Source organism: Hippopotamus amphibius, chromosome 8, assembly GCF_030028045.1.
Source record: "Hippopotamus amphibius kiboko isolate mHipAmp2 chromosome 8, mHipAmp2.hap2, whole genome shotgun sequence".
NCBI classification, from domain to species: Eukaryota; Metazoa; Chordata; class Mammalia; order Artiodactyla; family Hippopotamidae; genus Hippopotamus; species Hippopotamus amphibius.
Window position 1 is genome coordinate 101,349,757 of NC_080193.1, and position 27,772 is coordinate 101,377,528.

Consider the following 27,772-nt stretch of genomic DNA (forward strand, 5'->3'; position numbering starts at 1 on the left):
CATGGCACTGCAAGATAGAGTCTGCCACAGTAATACCCTTTACTTCATTTCAGAGTCTCAAGATGATGTTATTGGTCTAGTTGTTCAAGAAAAAATGGCATTGGTGGCCTAGCAGGAGGCCAGGGTGGCTGGCTGAAGACGAGGCAGTTCTTTCCTATCCAGAGCAATGGTGTTGAGCAGGTGAAGAGGGGCCAGCCGGCTTGCATCTGGATAGGCGTCCGTGTCAGGAGCGGTAGGCTGCAAAGTCCCGCGCGGGCGCATAGGGCTGGTAGTGCTTTCGGGTGGGCCCCGGCCTGCGGGGGGTCATGTTCATGTAGTCGCTCTGCAGCATCCTGTTTCTCTTACTCTTCATCTGCAGAAAAGAGAGAAGTGTCACTGTGAAGGGGGCCCGGGACACAGAGGGAGATGTCTGGGAGGAGTTCTAAGATATGGGGGCAACTATTCAGAATATGCACAGTTCAATGAAGCTGAACAAGCCAGAATTCACTGAGCACCTTGGACTTGGATGATGACTAATGAAACCCAACTACTTTGGACTCTTCCAAATTAACTTGAAAAATCGGAATCAAAGAAAGTATTCTAGAGAAATGCACCCTTGTTACTCTCAGTGCAGCCATTTGAACTGAATTCCAAAAGCATATCTAATTAACAAATCCACTGTCAATATGTGAATATTCTCGAAGGCCTTTCCTCCTTTGAAAAGGTTAAGCATCCCCATTGTAATCTTCTTGTATTAGTCATTGGGTTAAGAAGCTTTTTTTTTTTTTTTTTTTTAATTAACCAAAGAGGACCTTCAGCCCTCCAGAGGATGGAATAGACACAAATTTATAGCAGTGAAGTCCAAATTAATTGGGTGTTACACTTCTAGGCAACTAGTTCCAGTCCTATTCCTCTATGTGTATGCACATTTCCTTAAAGGCAATAGCATCATTCATCTTCATTCCTCAGACTCAGCTCCCTCTGGATGAATTTCTACCAGGAATGAGGGAAATAGGGGTGATACTAACCCTAGAACAAGAGTTACACTCACCACGAATCTTAGCAAAGTTTTGACTGAGGGTTAGGAACATATTTTCTGGATCAACGTGATGGTAAAATTTACATGTTTGATAAAAGGTCCATAAAAACTCTAACAATAGCAAGCCATCCAGATTTCTAGATTCAGAATTCTCTAGAATGAAAAAAAAAAATCTATTTCTTGACACATAGGCCTGATACATAAGTAAATATTTTGGACATGAATGTCATTAACAGCTGAATAAATAGCAAAATACACGCATTCCCACCTGAGCCCTTTATACCTTCCTTGTCAAAGGGGCATGAGTAAGTGTTAAAGGCTGGTAAAACACTGACCTCCACATCACCAAATACAAATAACATGTTTTCAGGCCTCATCTTTTGTACTCTCAGCAGTATTCTAGATTGTCCATTACTCTCTCCTTTCTGAAAAGCTTCTGCTTTGTCTTCTGTGAGATGGTACCATCCCAGTTTTCATCCTACTTCTCTGGCCACTCCCTCCCTGTCTCCTCTGCAAGCTCATTCTTCTCTAACTAGCCATGCAGTATTAGAGTTCCTCACCGTTTGGTCCTAGACTTTCTCCTCTGTTCATGCCATTCTCTCTCTCTCGGCATAACCACATTCACAATTGCCACCTATTCACCCAAATTCATATCTCTGGACTAGACCTCAAAGGAACGTTAAACTCAACATGTCTGAAAGGAAACTCAAGATCTTCCCCTAAAGTCTGGTCTTTTCCTGTGTTTCTCATCCCAGTGAGTGACACTACCACACACATATTTGCCCATGCCGGACCTCCTAAGCCTCATCTTTGACACCTCCAGCTCACTTATCCTCTGTCCCAGGAGATATTTTGGGTTGTCACTGGGATGAATGCTACTGGCATCTAGTGGGCAGAGGCCAGAGATGCTGCTAAACATCTAACGAGGCACAGGGAAGCCCCTGACAACAACGTGTTATTCAGTTCAAAATGTCAGTAGTGCCAAGACCGAGAAATCCTGATCTGAAGAGTCTGATCACGAAAAAGAAAGGAATGAAAAGGAAGCAATGGATACAAAAGAGATCACCAAGTTAGAATGAATACTGTTAGACTGCTTGAGTCCTCCTTCTTGCTCATACTCAGAGATGACTGATGCTTTGAGCCTGGGTGACCAGAAGGATGATGTCCCATGCACAGGCATAAGACAAGATGATAGGGGAAGTGGATTTGAAAGAGGCTATCAATTCAGCTTTGGGCAATTGGGATTTGAGATGATGGATGGGTTATCTAGCTGAACGTAATAAGAGGACTGCATTAAACAGACATCATTGGGGGATTAGTTCAGAGAGACATAGCTATGGAAACCAAGCAGATAAGGGAAGTTGTCCTTCAAACATCTTGGTTCTACTTCCTTTCTATAAATAAAAGACTAGTTCTCTTGAGCACAGGGTTATGGCAGGGCAGAAGTAAGGCAAGGAATTGTCTGCCCCCAAATAAATGTGGAAGGCTGATATCCTGGGAGGCATTATAATACTTACTCTAACTCTGAGGACTCCCCTTGCCAAACTCCCACGTGACAGTCTTTGCCATTGGACACTCAAATTAAACTAGAGCTAGTTAGGGGGACCCCCCAAATGAAGCTGTCTTGACTCTGAGGTTCTCTGGGTTGCACCAAAATTATGAAAGATCTGTTGCAATCCACTCCCATGCTTACCCTCACACTGCTATCAGATAGCAGATTTAGTCATTTTCACCCTAACTGTAAACACAACAGTGGGATGGAAATGACACATGCATGGCTGGGAACAGTACACAGAACCCACAGTGCCCATGTGCATCTAGCATATGCATATACATGTGCAGAGTACTCACCTTACATGTCTGTGTGACTAAATCATTTAGCCCTTCACCTTTCCCTGTCTGCTAAAGATGTGTGATTTCAGGGCCACACCTCCCTTCCTCTTCCTTCTACCCCCATCCTTACCCACTTGTTTCTTAGAAGCAGCAAAAAGACCCTGGCATACACAAGGCAATTCATCTAAAAGACATGGTCGGGACTTCCCTGGTGGCACAGTGGTTAAGAGTCTGCCTGCCAGTGCAGGGCATGTGGGTTCGTTCCCTGGTCCAGGAAGATCCCACATGCCTCGGAGCAACGAAGCCCATGTGCCACAACTACTGAGCCCGTGTGCTGCAACTACTGAAGCCTGCGTGCCTAAAGCCTGTATTCTGCAACAAGAGAAGCTACTGCAATGAGAAGCCCACGCACTGCAATGAAGAGTAACCCCCACTCTCTGCAACTAGAGAAAGCCCACGCCCAGCAATGAAGACCCCCACATAGACAAAAAATAAATAAAAATTTTAAAAAAAAGACATGGTCTTCAAGAACCCCCTGGATTTAAAGGCAGATGTCACCTGTATACACACTGTCCATTTTCCTCTCAGTGTGATTTATACTGGAGAAAACTATTTTTTTAAAGACTCCTACAGACTAAGAAAGAGAACGGGTTTACCAGCTCAACAGAGTGAATGGAGGATTGAGTGAGACTAACAGGTGCTGGCCTGTGGCCGCGTGACAGAGGGGAGCTCTTTATTTATTCAAATGTCAGCAACAGGTCAAGAACTGAGATAGAATCTGCAGCTGCTCCCAGAAACCCGCTCAGCCTAGAACTGCAGTACATCACGGGCCCTCAGGAAGTTCTGAAAAAAAGCAGCTTACACTAAGGCACATTGCAGACCAGCCAAAACAGGATCCCAGAAAATCACCCTGGAAATGGCTAAACTCTAGGGATCCCTGATGACCTGACTGCCTATCTCAGCAAGGTGCTGGTTGCTTAAACCCTAACAGTATCGGGGAAAGAGCCCTGGGTAAAAATGCTGTGTTATTCCATGAAATATACATAGATATCTATCTCACATCCTTTTGGTCAGAGAGTACAAAGACCTGTGTTTGAGGGGTACTTCTTATTGGGTAACTTAAATAACCACAAGAGGCCACAGAAGAAGATAAGGTATGACAAGCACTGGGACTTCCCAATTTTCAGGGAGCTCATGAGACAGAATAAGACCAAAATACGTTTTCTCAAGACAAAGCAAGATGAACTTCACTAGGAATTAGTAGTGCTGCCAAAGAAAAACATATCGCATTTATGATGTTTCCAAGTTGAAAGTAAACTTTTTAACCCGATTAAAAATAGAAGCTCCTGGGGCTTCCCTGGTGTCCAGTGGTTAAGAATCTGTCTTGCAACGCAGGGGATGCCTGTTTGATCCTTGCTTGGGGAATTAGGATCCCACACGCCACAGGGCAATGAAGCCCATGCGCCACAACTATAGAGCCCGCAAGCCGCAACTACTGAGCCCATGCGCTCTGGAGCCCACGTGCCACAACTAGAGAGAGGCCCATGCACTGCCACGAAAAATCCCACATGCAGCAACTGACCTGACACAGCCAAATATAAATAAATAAATAAATAATTTTTTTTTTTTTTAAATAGAAGCTACTTTTGTCCCTTTGGGTAATTCAAGTCGCTTAGCAAATTAGTGCCTGATTATAGTAACTGATATTCTAGTGTATATTTACAATACGTTTTAAACGTAAGCAGTACCCCTCTGGCCACTGAAAGTTAAAACAGTTTCCAGAACTACTTCTCACAAAGCTAGTAAAGTACATTGACCTAGGTCAGCATATTACAGGGGAGCACCTGTCCTGGAAATGTACCCCAAAAAGCATGTGGCTTTTAAATTAGGAAGTTGATATTCCAAGCAGATGGAGATAAAAACAAGAACTGAGATTCCAAATTCTCATATTATTGGCAAACCCCAAAGAGGTTCAAAGATGAAAGGTAACTTGAATGAAGACACCAAGACCCAGAAAGATGAAGGGACTCAACTAACATCAGAGGAAGAACTTAGGCAGTATTTCACTGTAAAAAGGCCCCCATCAGGGTTGGGCAACTTGAAGAAGGTAAGGCAGGCAAATTCTCAAGATGATCTGATACAAAGGATTTCCAGGAACAAGCAGCCACTTTGGTAGTTACAGATTTTGTTGGAGGTACAGATTAGGCAACAGGCAGCCTAGCAAGCGTCCATCTGCCCCATAGTCTCTCAAAATGGGAGAATTATTTGGGGAAAAAGGGAGAGGCAAAATTTGGCAATAGGACAACAAGGGTTTAAAAGGATCCCATGATGAATCTATCCTTGGCATGACTGTGAACCCAGGGCTGCCCTCCCCCTCCACCCCTACCCTGCCCAGCACCAAGGCTATAGTAAATAGGATGGCTTCAACATGGCACGGCTTCCAGAAATCACTGATCCATATATGAATTAGATGTATAGAACATGCCTTAAAGATGAGTGTGCGACTTCAGGCATACTCATTTAAGTCCTTAGTTTGGCCTCTATGGGGGTTATCAATTCATCAGTTCACAAGCATTCTTTAAGCACTAAACTAAATGTACTTAATACTAGACGGACGGTGAATATCAAGAGAAATAGTCCTTTATCCTTGAGAAGCATACATTTCTTGTTGAGGAAATGATTCATACATGCATCTAACTTCAAGAAAAAATTCAAAGACCATATGGAATCAGTGCCACACTGTGTACATAAGAACAGGAATTTTCTAAAAGAAAGGAAAGAAAATAAGGAGGTCCCTGCCTCACAATAGACATGGTTATCAATATGTGTTCAAACCTAGGCCAAAACTTCAACATTGAAGAAGGTAGCAAAAAACACACCAAGTTTACTGCATGAACATTTGCAGAAGTTTGTAAACTCCAATTCAGTGGTGAAAGCTCAGAAAAGTCTAACTCCCAATATAGTTTCATAATGACAGCACTATACTTGGCCTCACAAAATTCAACTGCTTCAGAGGAGATAAAAATATGACTCAGATAAACAGACCCAGTTTCTTTGCTAGGTTTGAATGCATAATTTCAGTAGACAAATTTCTCTTGTTTTTTGACCCTGAACCAAAGTTGTTAATTGGCTTCAGTTTCTTAGATTCCCAAGTTGCTTCATTTTTATACATGTGTACATATTAGAGCTACTTTATATCTCATAATGACATTGCAAAATGGGGAGAAGAAAGATAACTTTCTACCCTTATGTATCCCCCACCCTTTTTTACCTGTTTAGCTTCTTACTCTGCCTGGCCACCTAATCAGTGCCTTCTGGAACATAAAACTCACATCAGATTTTTATCTCAGACAAAGTTGGATAGGCTAAAAGAGAACCTACTCAAACCTAGCAGGGAAAAAGAAAATAATCACATGTACAACAGAAAATAAGCCACATTGGCAAAATTCTTGAATATGTCCAATTGCATATGCAGTAGAAAAGTTACATGAAAACAGTGCTGCTTCTCTTACCCAGAAGTTAGAAAGAGCCACTGTTGCTAGCAAGCTATAGAAAATTAGGACTCCATTTACCACCACAAGTGCCCAAAATAGCTTAGGAGACTCAGGAGACCAGGGAGCTGGACAAAGATGTTTCTCTGAAAAATAGAATAGAGTAGATTAAATGATATGGGAATGGCACTTGAGTACATTTCCTTCCTTCTTTCTAGGGGAGAATGTGAGGCATCAAAATATGCAAAATATCACTACTTAAGTTGTGTAGACTTCCTCACTGGTCTGTCCTCTTTGGGAGTTAGCCAACCCCACCACTGATCATGACCTAGTTTTCAAGACTGCAGCTGAAAACCACACTTGAGAGTGGACATTGGTCAAGCCATACGTTACCTTTCACGTGGATAATGGTCCCGTTACTCTTCTCATTGCCTATGTAAGGAGGAGGATACAGAACCTCGATTTTGCAGAAATAAATATCCGTTTGGTTAACGTACAAATCCTGGAGGTAGAATGTCACTGTTTCGTTGCTCAAGTTCACAGTGCAGTTGAATTCCTTATTTGAAGACTGCAGCGACTTGGAGTGATTTCCATTCACAGCACAGACTTCCACAGCACTATCTACTCCCTTATAAAGGGATGCCCGGAACTCCTTTGAGAAGAGGTTGTAGGTGTACTTGCAGCTGAGGTTGACCTCATTGTCGTTTACCACAAGTATGGGCGACTGATTCACCAAAATCTTGTTTTCTGGAGGGGAAAACAATCATTTGCTTAGAACAAGAGTATAAGGACTTTTTTTTTCTGAAGTCAAGATATATTAATTAACAAAATAAACAGATCTCCAGCAAAGGCTTTCTCTTGGCAATGAAGACACAGGAGCTCTTTGGAAGATAATTATACTGAGATTTTACATTTTGATATTATTTTCATCCTCCTTTGAATGAAACAGTGGAGTATGTTTTCACTGGGAAGGCAGAATGTGGCCTTCTGTTGACACTGAACACCACAGCTATGCATTTGGAATTTTTGAATCTGTGCTGGGATTCCTAACATGCTTAATTGTATTAATTTCCTAATTGAGCAGTTTACTTGGAAATGGCTTCTAACACCTGACATAGGTAAACAAATGCATTTGTATTTTAAGTTGTGATTTAGCCTTTTGTAAAGGAATTTAAATGTTTTGAAACATTTTGACTTTGTTTACTGGCCATTCCAAGAGTAGGGTAAAGAGGTAAGAAAAATGTAAGAATTGAATTTATCCTCCACAGCAAATTCTGAAAACAGCCTTCTCAAGAAGTTTGCATATTTGTGTCTTTAAATCACAGAAGATGGAAGAGGCCCAAGAGGCCCACAAGAGTTCTCTCTCTAGTCCATCGTCTACATTTATGCTATCCCGGTAAACGGTCAAAACATCTGGAGAGCACCTAGTTCAGTCTCTTCACTTTTAAAGCAAAGAACCTGAAATGAGGGAAGAGACCATATCTATTCTATCTTGTTTTTTTCCTGCTATATCCCCATTCCCTAGCACATGACAACATATTCCCTTTTTTTGTAGTGACTGTATGAGGCCTAGAAACATGGATGATTTGTCTAATATCTCTGAGCAGATGGCAAGCAAATCGAGGACTAAAACCCAAGTAAACCACAACCACCTGAGAAATTGGCCACTTAAGCACCAAGCATCTACTTTGTAACCAAGACTCCCCAAAATTTCTCTAAAACAATAAATCACTTTGTGTCTTTGATTCAAAATTCAATACAAACAGGGCTTCCTAGGTGGTGCAATGGTTAAGAATCCACCTGCCAATGCAGGGGACATGGGTTCGATCCCTGCTCCAGGAAGATCCCACATGCCACGGAGCAACTAAGCCTGAGTACCACAACTATTGAGCCCATGCGCTGCAACTACTGAAGCCCATGTGCCTAGAGCCCATGTTCCACAGCAAGAGAAGCCACGGCAATGAGGAGCCCGTGCACCACAACAAAGAGTAGCCCCCACTCACCACAACTAAAAGAAAGCCCGCACACAGCAAAAAAGACCCAACACAGCCAATAAAATAAATAAATAAATAAATAAATAAATATTTTTTAAAAATTCAATACAAACAAAAAACATTTTTGCTATTGTTTTGAGGTACACTAACAATTACCTACCTATTCACATTTTTTTTAAAAGGGTTATTTGAAGCAATACCCCACATACCCATATTGGAAGGTCAAATAAAATAATCTATTAAAATGAAATTTACAATTTAAAGTGGATTTGAATCTATGTGCTCAAGTATTTAGTTTTTGCTTTGGGGAAAACGGAGCTGCATAGAACTAAATCACTAATAGCTTTTCATCTCCTAAGTAGTTCTCATTGCTAGCTGTACATCAAGAACATGTGCTGGGTCCCATTCCCAGAAATTCTGATTTAATTGTTGTCTGCTGGTGGAGAGAAGGATCGATTCTTTTCATTTTTTTAATAACAACTTAGTAAGATATAATTCATGTACCATAAAGCTCACTCTTTTTTTTTTAAAGTTCACCCCTTTAAAGTGTACAGTTCAGCAGCTTTTCATTATATTCACAAAGTTGTGAATGGATCACCACTATCCGATTCTGGAATATTTCATTACCCCCCAAAAGAAATCCCATACCCATTAGCAGCCCCTGCCCATTCCTTCTTTTTTTCATCCCCTGGCAATCACTGATCTATTTTCTATCTCTGTGGATTTGCCTATTCTGGACATTTCACATAAATGGGATCACACAATATGTGGCCTTTGGTGTCTAGTTTCTTTCACTTAGCAGAATGTTGTCAAGGTTCATCTATGTTGTAAATGTATCAGAACTTCATTCCTTTTCAAGGCCAAATACTAGCCCATTGTATAGATACACCACATTTTGTTTCTCCATTCATCAGTGGCTTCCATTGTTGTCTATTGTATATCATGTTGCTATGAAGATTCATGTACAAGTTTTTGTGTAGACGAATGTTTTCAGTTCACTTGGATGTTAACCTGGAGTGGAATTGCTAGGTCGTTATGGTAACTCTATATTTCACTTGTTGAGGAACTGCCAAACCATTTTCTAAAGCAACTCCATCATTTTACATTCCCACCAGCAGTGTATAAGGATTCCAGTTTCTCCACATCCTTGCCAACACTTGTTGTTGTCCATCTCTTTTATTACAGCCATCCTAGAGTTATGAAGTGGTAGCTCACTGTGGTTGATTTGCATTTCCCTAATGACTAAGGATTTGAGCAATTTTTTTTCATGTACTTGTTAGCCATTTGTATATCCTTTTTAGAGAAATGTCTATTCAGATCATTTGCCCATTTACCTGGGTTATCTTGTTAGTGTTGAATTATCAGAGTTCTTTACATATTTTTGATACAAGTTCCTTATCAAGATATGTGATTGGCAAATAATTTCTCCTATCCTGTAGGTTGCCTTTGGTATTGGTTTAACAATTCCCCCTGTTGATATTCAGTCAGGGTTGAAAACCACTATAGCCTAACAGAGTTCTCAAGCTGACAGCATATTAGAGTCACCTGGGAACTTTAAAAACCCTTGATTTCCAGGCCAATTACATCAGAATCTTTAGGTGTCGGTTCTAGACATGAGTATTTTTAAAGTTTCTCAGGATATTCTAATTTGTAGTCAAGTTTGCGAACCGATGGCTTAACAGTTGAAACTCATTTCTTATCCTCAATTCATAGGCTTCCACAAGCTTTCCCAACCTCATTCGCTCAAGCCAAAACCCTCCCAGTTAGCCACATCATTTAAGGCACCCTCCCAAAGACACACTGTGAGTATTCATCTCTCTGTACTTTGTTCACCGACTCCATGGCCTGCAGTGTCTCTCCCTTCTCAGGTCTCAAAATGATTACTCTCTGTTCTACATTTTGAACACCTCCTGTTTCATAGGCTTCCATTTGTTTAGCTTTTGATTTGTGTGTATGTCCTCTACACCCCTCGTTTCTGAGTCTCTTTTGAGCAAGGACAATAGGTCCTGCTTCTTTGTATGATACTGTGCGAATAACAGGATTTCATTAAATAATCAATAAGTGAAAGATGGTGATCAGACTGTATCATTCTTATCAGCAGCTTAGCTCTGCCTAGCATCTCATTAAGTCCTTATTTAAAATTTGTGTCTCCCAAATGGGGAAAGCAGGGAGGGTTGGGGGGGAATGAATTGGGAGATTGGGATACCAAATTGTACACTCTAAATATATGCAGTTCATTGTATATTAACTGTATCTCAATAAAAGTTCTTAAAATAAATAAATAAATAATAAATAAATAAATAAATAAATAAATATAAATAAAATTTGTCTCAACAACTTTAGCTTCATTTACTATTCATTATAACAAATACTCTCTGAAAGCACTGGAAAGTAAACATGTAAAGACTCAAAAAGTTCAGCCTGTATTGATAGGAAAATCTAACTTGTCTTTTGTTTTGTTTTGTCTTGCTTGGTCTTTTTCTTTGCTTACTTAGAAAGAATCACTGGGCCGGTTCTGATTGGAAGAGCCAACCCCAGCAAGAAATGCCATCATTTCTGCTCCTTTTCAGGTTAGGTATCTGTATTTCTTCCCATTGAGGACTCCAGGAAGTGTGTTTCTGTTACTGATTACTTGAATTCTGTTCTAATGGGCATTCAGATTCTTCCTGATTTTCCTTTGAGAGCTGATGTAAGAAAAAATATAAGAATAGGACTTCTTTACAGGGATTTTTAAAAAGCCGGCAAGGAAGCATGGGCAAGGAAACAGTAAGGCTGAAGAGAAGTACTGGGGGGTTACTCAGTTTGGCTTCCTTCTCCCAGTACCCACAGCAAGGTGGAGAGGGAGCAAAGCAGAGAAGCTCAAGCATCTACATTCTAGTAGTTGCTTAGTGCATCTGATGTAACTAGGGTGAGACACCTTCCCAACTTGCACTGGGAGAGAGAAATTGATTTCCCAAAGGTAAGCAGGGCTCAGTGTCTATCCTTGGACAGCTCACAACCTGGTGGGGAAGAAAGATACAAAAACAGACAGCAACTTTAAAAAGAGTGGCGGAGTGATTCGCAAGTGTTTGTGGGGGCAGTTGGGGAACAAGCTAAGGATTTCTGAAGGAGGTGCCTGCTGACCTGTCTTATAAGGATTATACATGCATTGATTCAACATGTTTTTATTAAGTAGAAGTTATCCTAGGTGAGTCTTTGTGCTGGGGGTGTGGGTGAGGTAGGAGAATGTGTGTCGGTGTAGGGGTGAGGTAGGGGACTGTGGGGAAGATAAAGACAAAGGGGGGGAAAAAAGAATAGCCTAGGCAGAGCAGATGAGGAGGGGAGAAAGAGTATGGCAGGTGTTGGGAACTGCACCTCAATTTGCTGGCCCTGAATTGTAAAAGACAAGATTGGCAAAGTAAGCATAGCTCATAGCTTGGGCTCTCTCCTGCAGGTCGTGAGGACCTATTAAAGAATTTTAAGCAGAAGAGTCATACATACAACTTTTCATTTTATATAGATTCCCTTAGCACAAATGTGGAAGGTAAATTTGAGAACAAGAGTGAAAACATAGAGACCAGTTAGGATGTAATTGTGGTAGTCTAGGCAAGAGGTAATAAGGGCCTGAACTATGATTAGAAAGAAGTGGATAAACTCAAGAAATATTTATAGGCTAAAACTGGCAGAACTCAGCATGGGCTTAGATGTGGTGAGGGAGGGAGTTAAAAATGCTGTCCTCAGGCCACACAGACCAACCAGTGAGTAACCCACTTTTCCTTTTGCCTATGTCTTTTCTTCATTCATTACATGACCAGAATAGCTCAGAAACTGAGGTGAACTTTGGACGTCTGGGCTGTGAGGCAAGACATCCTTCCAGCCTAGGGGATCACGGCAAAGAAAAAGCAGATTACCTCAAAGGTTCCTGGGCGCATAGGCGACTCCCTGGAGCTTAGTCAGTGTTTGCTCTTTTTCAGAAGGGGGAAGCAGTGGTCTTCCTCTGCTTTCCTTCACAAACCATAATATAACGAGATAACTGGAAGGCAGATTTTCCTTCTGTTCATCATGGGGCCTCCAAATTCAATCTCAGCCTTGTTAAAACTGACCAGGTTTCTCCTGAGCCCATTCTCCCTCAACACTACAAAGTGAGAAACTTCTCAGGGAAGAGCAGTCCGAGATCCTAATATCTAGGCTGGCTGTTACGAATTCAACATTCCCCTGGTGGATGGCCTATCCAACAGCCTATCAACTGTTGTCAAGGTTTACTTTCCTCCCTCTTCCATGTTAATGCAGATCATTTTAAAATTAGGTACTATGCTTGAAGTAGTTCACTTAACACATGCTAGTGTGTGGCAACACCTCCTAGCTGAGGTTTCAACTTGAATTCAGGTTTGGCTGATAGAACCTCTTGTTTTTCAACATGTGTATCTTTATAGTACTTGGTCCCACCTTGATTCATGTCAATCATTCAGAGAAGTCTAAGTGAGAAACCATCTCATAGGATTTCAAAATCTACATCTGCTTTAGACACTAAAGGAAGGAAATTCACTTTTGGTAGTAGAAAAAGATGATCAACTGCTCTAAGTGATATTGAATATATGTGATCATTGTGACTTCCCATAGACACAATAATTCTGATTCCTCTTATTTTTTCTTAAAATAGAGCATGTGTGAAAATGCACACCCCTTACTCTGTGAGAGTGAAGTAATAACATGCATCAGTCAGAGCAACCAATAACTGGAACACCCAATGACGTTTGGCTTTGATATGTATTTTGGTTCTCTGCGTTTCAGGGAATTCACGGTACTTCAAATAATTTAAGGATGTGTTGTAAAATTTAAGGACATATCTAGACTCAGAAAGAGAAACCAGAGAAATACTTAGCTTCCCTATACTAACTTCTGTTTAATTCCTTTTTGCTTTCCAGTTAGTGCTAGGAGTGGAAAGCATCCTACTCAACTTAATTTTTTTCTTAGCAGACCTACCCTTTTCCCTGTAAATATTCAGTTTTCTCTCTTGTGAGTAGTTAGGCAAGGTCTACCTAGGTCAAACTTACTAGGTTAAAAAAGAGACATTGTCAATCTATCAGTTGTATTCGCTTCTTGTATCAAAAGATTGGATTGACTGACATGTCTCTAATTGAATTGGCAGGTTGTTTTCATGATGAATTTAGTGCTTTGCTTTTCAAAGCCTTTCCTAGCAGCTTAACTAGCTAAAGGTGTGGAGACAGGAAGCAGTAACCTCAAACCTCTTTCCCTCACAACTCCTCCTTGACAACAGGCAACATGAAGAGTAAGATTGGAGGTGAGAAGGTACTTATCTGGTGCTTATGAGCAAGGCAGTGAGAGCTGAAAGATTTCCCACAGATAATCTGTGAATTTTGTAATATAGTTGACTTCTGGAAAATTGAAAGTTGCTTCTGCTTCCACGAGAAAGTGGGGAAGGGAGCTTGGTTACCAAAAACAAAACAAAACTTTCTCTTTTTGCCTATTGTAAATGGGTCAGTTACTATAATAATAAACAACTCTCTGCACAGGTGGAGTGGAGAACCATCTCTAAGGTGTGGCTCCAAACGCCAAGGAAGGAACCCTGACCCTAAAAGGACACTCCCCACCAGCTCAGTTAATATTTTGATTTCAAAATAAAGTGAAGCCTGAAATGCAATGTGGGAAACATAGTGACAAATTTGTAACTATGGTCTATATTCATAGCACTACGAAGTGCCTTCTCTTATTTTATCTCATATGAACTCCACATTAACCTGTGAAATAAATAACCAGGACAGTCATCCTTATGCCCATTTTATAGATGAGGAAACTGAGGTCAAAAAGGTCTAATTCTTGCCCAAGGTTACAGGATAAGTATGTGACCCTTAGGACTTGGTTCATACCTCATGACTTCTAATCTAGAGTTCCTTTCCCTCTACAGGTTGCATCAAAATCTCAGCACAAATTTGGTGACTGTTCCTGGACCTTCTCAAAGTTGGACTTGATAGCTGGATGGCACAGAAGTGAGAGTTAGGAGAATACCATTGAGCAGGGGAGTAAATGGAGTGGGAAGAGGACAGGACCAAGATAAATTTCATTTTCTACCCCATTTTGTTGGAGTACCATCCCGCAAAAAGTGCCCAGCTAGAAAGGAAGTTGGAGATGATCTCAGCCAATTCCATATTTTACAGAAGAGGCAACTGAAAACCAAAGAAGTAAATGGCTTTCTAAACAAGGTCACAGAGATTGTAGAAGAGCTAAGATATAATTTATTTATGATTCTAGGAGTAATATTTTAAATCATGAATAAATAGAAAACCAATTTTGTAACATTCAGCAAGATGGACTTGCCTTCAAGGTCATACTTAGAAAAAGTCTGTTACCAAACTTGCTTTGTCTCTACACAAAAGATTTTGCTTACAATTGCAGAGACTACATGAAGGTCATAGATGGATCCCAGATAAAGCCTACAGACAATATGGTCCCATGAAATGCCTCTTATAAATTATTTCAGATCCACAAGCAATAATTATGCCATTGCAACAATTCCATTTCAGCTTGCTCACACGTCCAAAAGTTTGAACACAAACATTAGTCAATACATAGCGTCGCTTTCAGTCTAAACCTCACTGGGCAAATCCTTAACTTCTGGGCCTTTGTGAATTACATTTATTTGCCATGCTTAATTTACAGTATACCATCTTTCCTTTTCTTTATCATAGCACCTTAGAGAAATCAAATGACATGCAGAGACTGATGAACCAGAGTAGAATATGCAGCACTCAAGACTAAAGATTGCATTCCTTAACTGAAGTTAAGGAAGCACTTAAAAAATATAGAATACGTGTTGCTTTAGCAATTTCATTTTCCTTCAGAACCTCTTAAGAACTTTATTGGATTCCATGTCTGCAAATCACAGTTTCTTCTCCAGTTGAACAATCAGGTTGTAAAGATCCTAATCACGTTGTTTCCTTTTTTAAATTCTGACTGAACAGAATTTAGCATGTTAGGCAGGAACCAAAGAAAATAAAAGCTTTCTCTTTTCAACCATCTTGCCCTGTGATGTTTGTGAACATATTGTGAAGGTGACGCTGGTTTCCCTGGCACAGAACACCTCCCTCCTGACCACAGAGCTGGTGAAGTTACCGTAACTTTCCTCTGAGCACGTTTCCTGTTCAGGCCCAGGATACCCTTCAACACGTGGCCATCTGACCACTTACTCCTTTCTCAGGCTCCAAAAGGGGCAGACTGCTTGCAGGCCAAGCCAGTGTTTGCTCAGGAACTTGTAAGACAAACTGTGCTTTCTGGGAGGACGGGGATGTTCAGCCACTTGTGGCTCTGGTAATGCTAGCTGGTGGCTTGGTTTCATAAAGATGTGAGAAAGAGGAACACAAAACAGACTACAGCGTCTTTCACTATCCTCTCCGGTGAACACAAAGAGAAAAACAAAGCTATCAAACTTTGAATGGCTCCAGACTCTCTGAAACCCATGTTAAAATGGGGGGGAAAGGTAATTCAGAGTATATTTCCAAAATAACTTTGTGATCATTTCATCTAGATTTCTGTTGTTTATCATCTTGAAACTCTCCTCATTTTCACAAGGAATAGAGATTTAAGGAAAGCCCCCTTAAAAAAAGGCTTTGGAAAAGCATGGCCCGTATGCGTATACACAGTCTCATTCAGGATCTTAGCAGAAAACAGGTGGCACACTCAAAACCGGGGGATAGGAGGTGGGTTCATTTACAAAAAGACTGTTGGCAAAGGTCTCGGACCACAGGGGATGGTATTAGAACCTGTAGCTCATAGCAGCAGAGTTATAACCACCCTCAGATCTAAAGGGACAAGGGCAGGGGGAGGCTCCCAGAATCCAAAGGGAAAGAGAGTTGTATAGCGGGGGCCACCATGACAGAAGCAGTGACTTCTGTAGGGAAAAACAGGTCAAGCAACCAGCCCTGCCCAAGCTTGCATACGTGAGACTGTCAAGTTATATCAAGCACATTAACTCTAACCAAGAGTGAGTGTGACTTTCAAACAAAATCTAGAGGTCTTAGTTCAAACAAGTACACACAATTACAGATGATAATAGAAATAGAAATAGAAGCTGCTATTGGCCAGCACCCGTCTAAGCACCACCTTTAGCCTTGATCTGTGTTTCCACACAGGCCGACGCTATAATGTAGAGGACAATCGTCCTTGGCCTTTTAAGAGATTGTTATGCTCCAGGCAACTGTCAGAAAGTAACTCAGAGGTCAGATAGTAGCAAAAAGTCCCCTCCAAGCACCTAGACCTAAGGCACTAATTCTTGAGAGAGAAAAACTATCCACACGATCAATGAATTTTTTCTGACAAGAAATTTCGATGTGTCAGAAAATTGTTCTTTGGTATTCTGACTTCTGCCTTGACAAAGTCAACCATTCACTCAGCGAAGAAACAGTGGGACCTAGGAGATGGGAAGATGTAAAAGACACAGCCTTTTTCTTCTAGGGACAATCCTAAGGCAGGTTCACAATTAGCTATACTCCAAAGCCAGATTTGGTGTGTGAGCGCTGTAGAGGGTCACTGACAGGCAGAAGGAGGAGCCTTTGTTTCCAGACAACATGAGTCTGCTTTGGTGCAGACTGGCCTTTAACTGGGCCATGAACTTTAGGGTAAATTTAGACAGGCTAACATAAAGGAAATGCCCTTTAGTGTAAGGGTTTATTGGAGACAAGTGAGCATTCTATTTGCCAAGCGGGGGGTGGCAGGAAGTAAGCGAAGATAGCTGATACCGATCATGGAGAACCTTTATAATGCCAAGAAAAAAGCATATGGATTTTACTAGAAAGGCAACGGGAGACATTGAAAACACCTGAGATGAGACTGGGGCAGTGAGTGCCGTTTCGGCAAGGTGAACACGGCAGTGCAGGTGCATTGGCTTGGAGCGGGGGGAGGGCCAAGGCAGAGACCGGGCAGGAGGCTGAGTCAATAGCATCAATGTGAGCTCCTAGGGCCTGAGCTGCGGAGGTGGCAGCTGGGATAGAAAGGTTGGGCAAGGTGTTGGTGCTGGTTTATGCTTGGTGATGGTGAACAGCAATCAAAATGACGTGGAGTTCACGGACTGGGTGAGGGGCTCTTGAAAAAATTAGCTACGTGAAGGGAGGAAATTTGTTTGGAAAAAAACTGTGTTGGGTTTTAGATATGTTGGGTTTGAGGGGCAGGGAAGGCATCCTGGAGGAAAGGCCCAGGTGTTTGATGAGCCAGACCAGAGCTCAAGAAAGTCAGAGATAGGCATGTACATTGGGATGTCATCTGTATAAGGGTGACAGTTATTATTAAAACTGCTAAAAAGCCACTGCCAGTGCTATGACCCATCCCTACCATTCAGAGACACTACCCAGCAATGCAGGGTGTGAGCAGTCCCTAAATACAAAGCAACATAAACCTGGGTGTGATGTGACCCAGTCCCTACCATTCAAAGGTCTGCATTGTCCTCTCAGCTCCTAATGCCGAAGGACCATCTGAGAGGACAAGATAGAGCACCTTGATTTATATGAGAGCTACCTATACCAAAAGCCACCAGACAACACCAAAAATCAAGTTTTATCACCCTAAAAGGTTGCCTATAGTTCAGATAGTAGGTAACCAGGGCTTTATAGCTTTCTACATAAGTATTATGACAGCAATTCAGTTAACAGATACCCACAGGTATCAGGGGACCTCCTGTATTAATATATTGTATTCTAAATACATATTTTAATCCAGCAACCAAATTTGGGAACCATATTTTCCTCCTGAGCCACCATCATTCTGAGCCCTCCTTCAAAACATCTCTGTAAAGAAGATGACAGTACATTTTCCCTGTCTGTTTCGTTCTCCCTAAATCTTATACCTTTGAAAAGTCTGCTGAGGGCCACCTTAGCACATTCAGATTTTTCTAGGTAAGAGTCATGGCCTGGAAGTTTGAAAATAATCACTGTGTTAAACTTTAACATTATGTAGGAAGATAGGGGAGAACAAAGGCAATATTGTCCCTCAAAATCCTGCAGTCATTTCTAAGCATATTAGGGTCTAAGATCCTGGTTCGCAATCTCTCCAAGTGATTTCCGAGATGGCTCACTGCAGTTCTTCTATTTTCTCTATCAGATCACAAGAGCATCCACAAAGGGGTGGGGTGGTTGAGTTGCCTTGCTAGAGCCTTTGATTCCACTTAAGAAGCATTTTTAAGCCAGAAATAGACCTGAGATGTCTTCTCATCCAACCGCCTCATATACCAGATGAGGAAATGAAGGCCTAGAAAAGTTGTCACAGTGTAACAAACTAAAACTCTTCATCACACCCCCCTACACTGATAAATCAGGGGTTTTAGCTTTTGAGTTTGGGGGAAAAGAATAACAGAGATGGCCTCCCCAAAGCCAAGGGCAAGCCACCCTGTCCTTTCTCTGAAAAACACAGAGAGATGCTAAGATTAACATCCCTGACTGGAAACTGAAGCCCTGCCCGTGATGTTGGGCAGGCTTGGTCTGAACCTGGTAACCCTGTTATCACAGCCATGAGCTGAGGCCAAGCCCAGCCACAGTGTGCAGTTTTGAAGACTCAAGCAAATTTACAGTAAAAACAGGTTAACTCTTCAAATACTTCAAGTCAAGGTACATACGATCCCAGTGGCCCTTTTAACACTATGACCTTTCTTGAGAGAATCCAGTGTATATATGTGCCAGGATAGATGGAACCACTCATCTACCCTGGCTTCATCCTAACACATCTCTATCCCTATAAATCTCTTCCCTTCCTCCCGTTCTTCTTAGACATTTGTCTTCCTCGCTCTAATACTTCCCTTCTCCAAATCTCCATCCCCATCTCCTCAAGAAAATTGCCTCCACTCTCTTGTTTTTCTCTCCCTCTTTCTCTTGTCTTTCCTAATAGCCTTCTCTCCCTTCCACCCATGAAAAACACACACACTCAAGACCAACACCTGGTTCCTTCCACCTGTCAGTTGTAATTAAGTCACTCAGTTTGCAAACATTTATTGCATACCTACTAGGTACAAAATACCATGATAAACATTATAGGTGATATAAGTTCCAGATTGTTTTCACTTTATCTAGAAATTTTGTCTCCTTTTCACTATCTCAATTTTGTCCCCTTCCACCTTTTCTTAAACCTTTGAAGTGTTATCTTCCTTCCCCATCACTCTGCCTAAACTCAAAAGCCCCAAATGGCCTCCTTTTAGCCAAAACCAATGGCCTTTCCAAGCCATTAGTCACTCCTCCTTCCCTTATACAATGAATGCTATTTACCACACTCTCTTTTTGAGACTTTCCTCTTTTGACTCTAGTGACATTCCATGAGCCTCATTCCGCACTTCCCTCTCCAAACACGTTCTCAGTCTCCTTCACTAGCTCATCCTCCTCTTCAACTGACTCCTAACCAGGACTCAGTTGACTCCCATTCAACTCTCTGCTTTTCTACAGTTGTACCCTCTCCTTTCTACTAGCCATCAGTTTCCATGACTTCAATTTTATTCCAAAGTTGAGACTTCCTGAATATTTTCTTCTTACCTAATTCCCATATCTTCAGCTTTGTACTGGACATCCTTCTGACATCTCAAGTCTTTACTTCGAACTCAATGTGTCTAAACTTAAACACTGTTTTCCTCCAAAACTCAGTTGCACTACAACATTTTGATTTCAGGTGGTGACGCCACCATTACTCTTAAGCCAAAAATATTGGCATCATTCTTTATCCCTCCCTCTCTTTCACAAACCAGGCACTAAGTCTTGCAATTTCTACTTTCAAAACATCTCTCAGAATAGTCACTTCTTTTTATTCCCACCTTTGCCACCCAAATCCTATGACCATCTTCGTGACAAAGTGACAGAGTGTTCTAACATGATCTCCTGGTCACTAGTCTCCACACATTCTAGACCATCCTGCTTCCACAAACTTTCAGTCGTTTCCCAGGGTCTTGAAAATGAGGTTTGAATTTCTATTATCAGTATTCAATCCTTTGTTTGACCTGACTCTCCCCTACCACTCCAAGCCTCTATACATTCAGACTGTTCAAATGTATCCGTCGTCTGTTCCAAGAACATGGAATGATATTCCTGGTTTAATTTCTCCATTTGTATTTCTTCTGCTTCCTGAGACAACATGGCATTGGTAAGAACATGAACCCTGGAGCAATAGTGTCTGCATTGACTCACTTACTAGCTGTGTGACCATAGGCAAGTTGTTCTATCTGCTTCATGCCTCAGTTCTCCCATCTTACAGACAAGATAATCATAGCAACTACTTCAAAGGATTTAAGGAAAGAATAAATGATTAATACAGGAAAATCCATATAGAACAGGGTCTGGCACATTATAAGTGCAAAATATATATTAGGTAGCGATTAGTGTTAATAACATCATGCATTCACATCCTATCTAGCTTTAAAGTCCAGCTTAATTCCCAGCTTTCCATAAAAGCTTACGATTCTATATTAATCTTACTATTTATTTTATGCTTCCTCATTTTAGTACTAATTCATTCATTTCCTTCTTCGACAAATATTTGTCCAACACCTACAACGCTTCCTGCACTGTACATAGTACCAAGGTTATAAGGATGAATATGACATGATCCCGTCTGCAAGGAGCTCACAGTCTAGGGGGTAAAAACAGATGCCTTAGCACACAATAATAATTTTAGGAACTCTGATGAGGAAAGATGTCCCTCACTTTGCCATGTAGGATCTCAGGGAAGACTTCTTGAGGTGAGAGGAGTAGTGGACATAACAGATTACAAGAATAATATATGCAAAGCCATTAAGGCATCAAATAGCATGATAAGGTAGGAAACTGCCAAGTTTTATTTATCTGTTTCCAGCTGTTATATCCTGTCATATATAGTCTTCTCAACTAGATCTGAAGTTCCTAAAAGCAGAGAGAACTTGATTAATTACACCAGCAGTTCTTGTGTGCTGTCTTTATATTCTTTTCCTCTTTTTATATTCCTTCAGATCCCAGTAGAGACTAAAATATAATAGAGGTTTAATAAATATTTGTTAGGTGGTGTTACACTCCCACTGGGACTCCTCTTACAAGACCATAGTAAAGGCTGAATACCCAAGGTAAGCTTCCTCAGGGAGATGGATCTTACACTAAAGACATAAAGTGAACGTCGAGTTGGATTTGGATGCGTGGAAAGGGGGAGGGAATTCCAAAAGGGAAACAGCATCAGAAAGGTCACAAACATGGAGTGCAGGTGTGTGAGACAATGAAGAAAGCCGTAATATTGGAGTTAAAGATATTACATTAGGGTATGAAAGGAGATAGATTGAATAAGTAAAATGGGTCCAGCCTAAAAGCATCCCCAAATGCCAGGAAACATTGCAATGTCATCTTTCTATTAGAATCTTCTAAGAACCATCAACACAACTTCCTTTTCTGTAAATTGAGAGATGTCTAAGTTCCCTCCCATCTCTAAAAAATGTCTGTGGTTAAATTCAACAGTTCTGTGGATGCTTTGGCTTATAATTGTTTTCCATGAAATAAATCAGTATCGATAGGAAATCATTCACAGTGGTCCTAAATTGAAAGAGAAAAAAATTCTGGAAAGATTTTGAAATTCACGTTTAGCTTCCCTGAAGCTCAAACTGGGTTTTTGTATCAGTCACAGAACCTAAAATAGCACATAGAAGATGTTAAAAAATGGAGTAATCACATGAATGAAGACCTGTCTTCCCAAAGCATAAGAGGGATCAGGCATTTTGGAGACCACTAACTTACTAACACCCTGTTGTCATCCCCCCAAGAGCCTCACGGCGGGAGAAAACATTCTCTTCCTCCTATGCACCCATTCTCACCCATCTTCTATAGGATAGATCTGTGAATCAGAAATGGAACCCTCCTGAACTCAACATTCCTGAAGCTGGTCTTAAATCATCTACCCTTATTATTAGTACTGTTCAATTTCAAGGCAAGTCATCAGGTCACAAGAAAGGTGAAAATACAGCCACCGTGATGTTCTGATACTTTATCACATGTCAAGTACCCCTAAGCAATGAAAACCCAACCTTCTATCTTCTCAAGTTTAACAAAAAAAAAAATCACCCATCTAAGTTCTTAGCAGGGGAATCTATGTCATTGTTGAAAATGTAAGACGTGTCAATAATTTAGATTCTTGTGTGAGTGAGTGGGTAATGACTAGCGGTTACTGTTCTAATCATTACATTACGTGGTGGATTGTGAGCCAACCAGGTGACTCAGATACTGCAGAAAGGGGCTCACAATTAGATTAGAGGTCAGAGTGAGCTATGAGTGGGTGACTCTTACGACACCATCAGGAACTATTAACCTGGTTACCTTGGCAGCCAGAGTCCCCAAGATAATAAAGATGATGACAAATGAAAAAGATGATGGTAATGGTGATGCAGAGATAAAGCTGCAGCTCAGAGTTAAGTAAGAAATTCATCACCACCATGCAGTTCGCCTCCAGCAATGAAAATGTAAACTCACAGAAGCCGAGTGGTCACACACAGACTGAATTAAGATGCCTATGAAATTAGCATTGAAATCCTAAGGCCCAAGAAGTCTAAACTCTCTTTTTCACATCCTCTAACAAGCGGCTGAGTAGCCCGTGAACCCACGCAGAGCACCTCTTCTCTCGTGTTGAAAGTCATCAAAATGCGAGTAACAAGCAAGATATTAGACACCGACTTTCTGCGGGGCCTGGGTTACCTTCCCTCCAGTTTCAGGGACCAATTCTCATGCAACGCTTCTCAGACCCAAAGCTCTGGTTACGTTTTTTTAATAACAACATCACGTCACTGACCAGAAAGAGTCAAAGAAAATACCATAAAAGAGACATAGATGCCTTAACACATATTATAAAACCAGGGACCCCAAAACTATCTACTGAGAAGAAAAGTCCTAGCCTCTGTGAAGTTTTATAAATAAGAAATTGTTTGAAGGAAAAGGCAAGCAAAAATTTAACCAAGATGAAAAGGAAAAAGGATCAATAACTGTGCTTTGAAGGAGGGCCTGCCCTCTGATTTTCAATGAATTGTGTATCCTTATCAACGTCTATATGCATTAATAAAGAGCTATTGTTTTAGAGATGATAAACCACAAACGGAATTTTCTTCTGGGATGTTGGTGGCATAATAATTTTCATTTTGTAAATGTCAGCACACTGCACGCAGGAAATACTTGGAGGAAGTTAGCCATACATGATAAAAGCTAAACGGTAGTCATACTGCATTTTGACACTCATGAAAATAGAATAAGGATATTAAAAAGAAGGACAGGTTATGTTTAAAGGAGAGGCAGCAAGTTCCTCCCTCCATCCCCCATAGTAAAGGTTTGAATGTGAGAACTTCAGAGTAATGATCACAGATTCATTTCTTTTTCTAATCTATCTGTGAAAATGACTCATTCCATTTCCTGGTATTTATATATTGGTATTAATTTTACATTCCTTGCTGTAAAAGTTCTTTCTGGATGGTTGCCTTGCTAAAAAAAAAAAAAAAAAGGTATCTTAGGGGGTGAGAGCAGAGTAAAACAAATCCTTAAGCAACGGCTATACTTTTGAAATGTCCATACTTGAAATGACAAAATGCCCAGTCAATTTTTTAACAGTCAGAAGAATTGGCTACTGTGTATTGGGTGTCATGTAGACACAGCAATCTACTGGTTACATTGCATTTTCTATGTCCATCTTTCTACCTTACTTCCCCAAAGCCAGCCTCAGAGCAAAACTTTCCTGAGAGAGCTAAATGACTCTTTTTGTGTACAACTACTTCAGGGGAGTCATTTGCTGAGCTGAAAATAAAGTCTTTAATTACCTTGCTTTGCTGATTTTGTTTTTATTATTAAATACCAATCATTTTCCTGCCTTCTGTGCCTCTCTCAGAAAAAGAAGTGCTGAGGGGAATGCAGCAGCACTGGAGAAATCAATCGTGTTCAAATTGGCAACTTTTGACAGTTTCTTTGCTAAGGTTTGGGAAGAAGTGAAAAGAAATGCTCTCATGAAAAAAATGTGTTGTCCTGATCTTTGCCTTCATACTGGATGATTAGTTTGCTGAAAAATAACCAGTACTGGCTGAAAAAAATCTATGAACAATGCTATGTATTATAGGCACACTTCTATCAGCAAAGGGCCTGCAGTTCTAAGCTGGATTCATATTCCAAAATCCAACAATCTCCTCTATTGTGGATCTCAACTGCACAATTATCTGGTAGAAAATATGTCATGTTAGTAAAGGAAGTGTGTAAGTTAAAGTTTTCTCATGCTTCCTAAATCATACTTCTTTAATTTAGCCATAAAGATCTTTCTATAGTGTCGTTAATCATAAAGAATCAGGTTAGGTTTAACATACTTCCTAGAATAAGTATTTTAAGCTATGCTATGAGGCAATGAGTTAGAATTATGAAATTACTCAGGGGGAAAACTGTTCTTCATACACACACACACACACACACACACACACAGCTCAACACAGACATAGCAGTAGTCTCTCACAATCCTAGGGGGGACAATTACACTTTGACCAGAGAATTTCCTTAACTGTAACTTCTTCATGGAGGGTAAGGACAGAAAACAAAAAGCATGGAAGATTTTGCACCTCTGATTAGAATGGATCACACGTTTTTGTATGTTGTAATTATTTTTTTTCTCGTAAGTTTTCTTACTGGAAAAGGCATTTTGAAGATGCCTTCTCTACCCCTTTCCTACTTCATTAGGTCGCCACTCAGCATCAAATCTTAAAAGTTTTTATGGGGGTGAGTTGGCGTTTGAAAAGTAGATGTACCTCAAAATCGAAAACTGTTTCCATGTGTGTAAACTCTTCACTGCTTTTCTAGCTATCCCCCTTTTAATAAATGTTCTAAAGGAAAAATATAAAGCTTTGTGTCTTACAAAAAATATCTTCAAAGGAGAGTGAATGAATTGATGATGGATGGCTGTCCACAAAGAAAAGTGTTTTGTGTACAATTACCAGTTTTAAAGTTTTCTGTCAGAGTAAGGCTTCTCTCTCCTTTCTGTCCATTCTTTACTGCCTAATAAATTGAGAAATTTTAAATACCCTTTAAAAATAAATTTTAGAGATCCCTTAAAAATAAAGTTTTTTTTCTTAAATCAATGTTGAAGATTCTTTTAAAATATATTTGGTAGCTCTCAATGCTGGGTACCAGATACTGGTGCATACCCTATCTCATCATCAGTTCATGTCTTTTATTATATCAACACCTTTTATAAATACACACAATTTGTAAGCGTGCTTACTGGCACCCCAGACAACGAAATGGATGGGTATATATGTAACTAGCGTACTTGTGCAGATGGGGTAATTATACTCTTTGGAGTTTGTGCACATGATATTTAAGAACACAAAAAATCATGTAGTCCCCACACTACAAAAATAAGTGAAAAAGAAAACTGCAGATACTGACTTTTCAATATATCTTCAAAGGAAAAATAACTATCCTTATTTCAATAAGCCGATTGACCCCATCAGTCCAATTTTTGAGCCAAGTGAGACCATTTTCCAAACCTGAGAACAAGTTGAACAAACACCTGACTCCAGCCCACCTAAGCAACAAATTCTTTCTGTTTGGAATTGTGATTTTCCAAGGATGATTTAACCCTGGACATATCTGGAGCTAAGAAATTATAAAGCACATCATGTTACGTGGAGTAGCATAAAAGCACAGGCTCTAGAGTCAGACCGAGGTGGTTCAGACCCTGGTTCCAACAACTCCTACCTGTATATCCTTAGCCAAATGAACATTCCTACCCCCATCTCTTCACCTGAAATGGGGTTAACTGTGATAGCCTCAAGTTTTTCATCCTTATCCCCATCATAATTGGAAACAAAGAATTTCAACCTAAGAAAACAGATTTCAGGCAATAGTTTTAAAAAACTAACGTACTAACATCTGTATTGTACCAGCTCCTGTGACAACTCCAGAATTCATTTTGGCATTCAGTTTAATTCAGGTAGACATGGTCATTACAACCAACATTTATCTTGCTAGCCAAGCACTGACTGTGTTAAACATTTCACATGGATTGTTTCATTTTATCCTCACAATGACCTTGAGATGAGGTTATTATCACCCTTATTTTACAGACAAGGAAACTGAGGCTTAGAAAGTTTAAATACTAGCCTAAGCTCAGCTAGTAAGAAATGGATCTGTGACATGAATCCAGGCAAAGTCCAGAGCTTTCAGAACCAACCTGCTTACAGCCATTTCCTTACATTTAAAAATACATATGTATGGACAAAAGCTGAAAATTCTTGGGACACTATCAACTAAAAGCTAAATAAATCTGATTTAATTCCAAAGGCTGCTCATTAAAATATTTTGCTGGCTATGGTCTGAGAATCAGTGAGTTTCTAAATAACAGGTTGCCACTTCATAGCAAAAACTACACTTCAAATGTCCAAATTTCACTAGTTCTTTGAAATTTAAAATGAAACAAAGACCTCAAAAGACAACGCTGGAGGAGGAAAGAAATCAAAATTGTTTACCTGCTACTTGAATTGAGGGGAAGAAGTTGAGAGCCAGAAGCAGCCGGAGGATCATGGCGCTGACGGGGGGCCAGGGCTCCAGCCCCTCCTCCCTGAGAAGCCCAAGTGTGAGGTGAGCTGAAGATGCACCTGAGCCGCCTGGCTTGTCATCCACAGCCACCACCACCACCAACTTACTTCTCTCAGGGCACATGATTAAGGGACTCAAACCACTTACTTCCCTCGGGGCACATGATCAAGGGACTCAAACCTCAAACCATTGTGACTGCAACTTTTCACACAGGATATTACATTGTTTTGATGACTTTTGACTTTTCCTCTTCTTTTAAAGGCAAGTCTTTTCTTGTCACTGAAAGAGAATGACAGTCCCTCTATGATGGACTCATGGAAATCATTCTCTGTGGACAGGTGTCGGAGCTGTGAAAAACCGGTGCTTGAAATCCAGCAGGAATATAAGGGCAGACGAGCACGGTGTTCTAAAAGAGGAGAGATTTTCATAGGATGGGGATAGACTGTGTCCAAAAGTCACCAATAAGAATTACATTGAGGATTTGGGAAATATTTGTTATCCATGTTGAAAGGAGTTATAAATATTAGGAACTGAATGTTTGTGTTGGACGTGGAGCCTTCAGCACACGCAGCTTACTTTACGTCAAGCCTTTCCCATCTCACTTCTAGGAACTTTGAGAACACACTTGCAAACACCACACCTCCTGAGGAGGTTCCCTCAGCAAAGGGAGAGTCGAACGTATCACATGTCCTTTGCGGGGCAGCAAGGCAACCAAAAGCCCATTGGTATCTCATGGTCTCCATGTCCCTCAAGGAATCATTCAAAGCTAAGTGGCAAGTGTGAAAGGAGGCTTCATAGCAGCCTCTCCAAGGCTGGTAACCATACCCTCTGGCCAAGTCTTCTTCATTTAGGGTGATCCCCCTGGCATGGCCAGCTCTGCTCTCCTCTTCTGGCACCTGGGTCAGGGTC

At 40.7% G+C, this 27,772-nt stretch overlaps 1 protein-coding gene across 1 annotated transcript; it reads right to left on the bottom strand.

Annotated features, from left to right (window-relative positions):
• Positions 1 to 223: 223 nt before the first annotated feature.
• On the bottom strand, positions 224 to 26,986 carry CD28 (CD28 molecule). Its single transcript, XM_057746455.1, has 4 exons — positions 26,794 to 26,986; positions 6,736 to 7,089; positions 6,364 to 6,488; positions 224 to 352 (listed from the first exon to the last, which is right to left on the bottom strand). Exons 1-4 carry the CDS (start codon positions 26,984 to 26,986, stop codon positions 224 to 226), a joined length of 801 nt encoding a protein of 266 aa, XP_057602438.1.
• Between the last annotated feature and the right edge of the window lie 786 nt (positions 26,987 to 27,772).

Coding starts and splice junctions, on each gene's coding strand:
- CD28 (XM_057746455.1), bottom strand. CDS start 26,986: ATGTGCCCTGAGAGAAGTAAGTTGGTGGTGGTGGTGGCTGTGGATGAC. Junction 7,090..26,793: donor CCCCTCAATTCAAGTAGCAG/GTAAACAATTTT, acceptor TTTCCCCTCCAG/AAAACAAGATTTTGGTGAAT. Junction 353..6,363: donor TGGCTCTTTCTAACTTCTGG/GTAAGAGAAGCA, acceptor TCTTTTCTGCAG/ATGAAGAGTAAGAGAAACAG.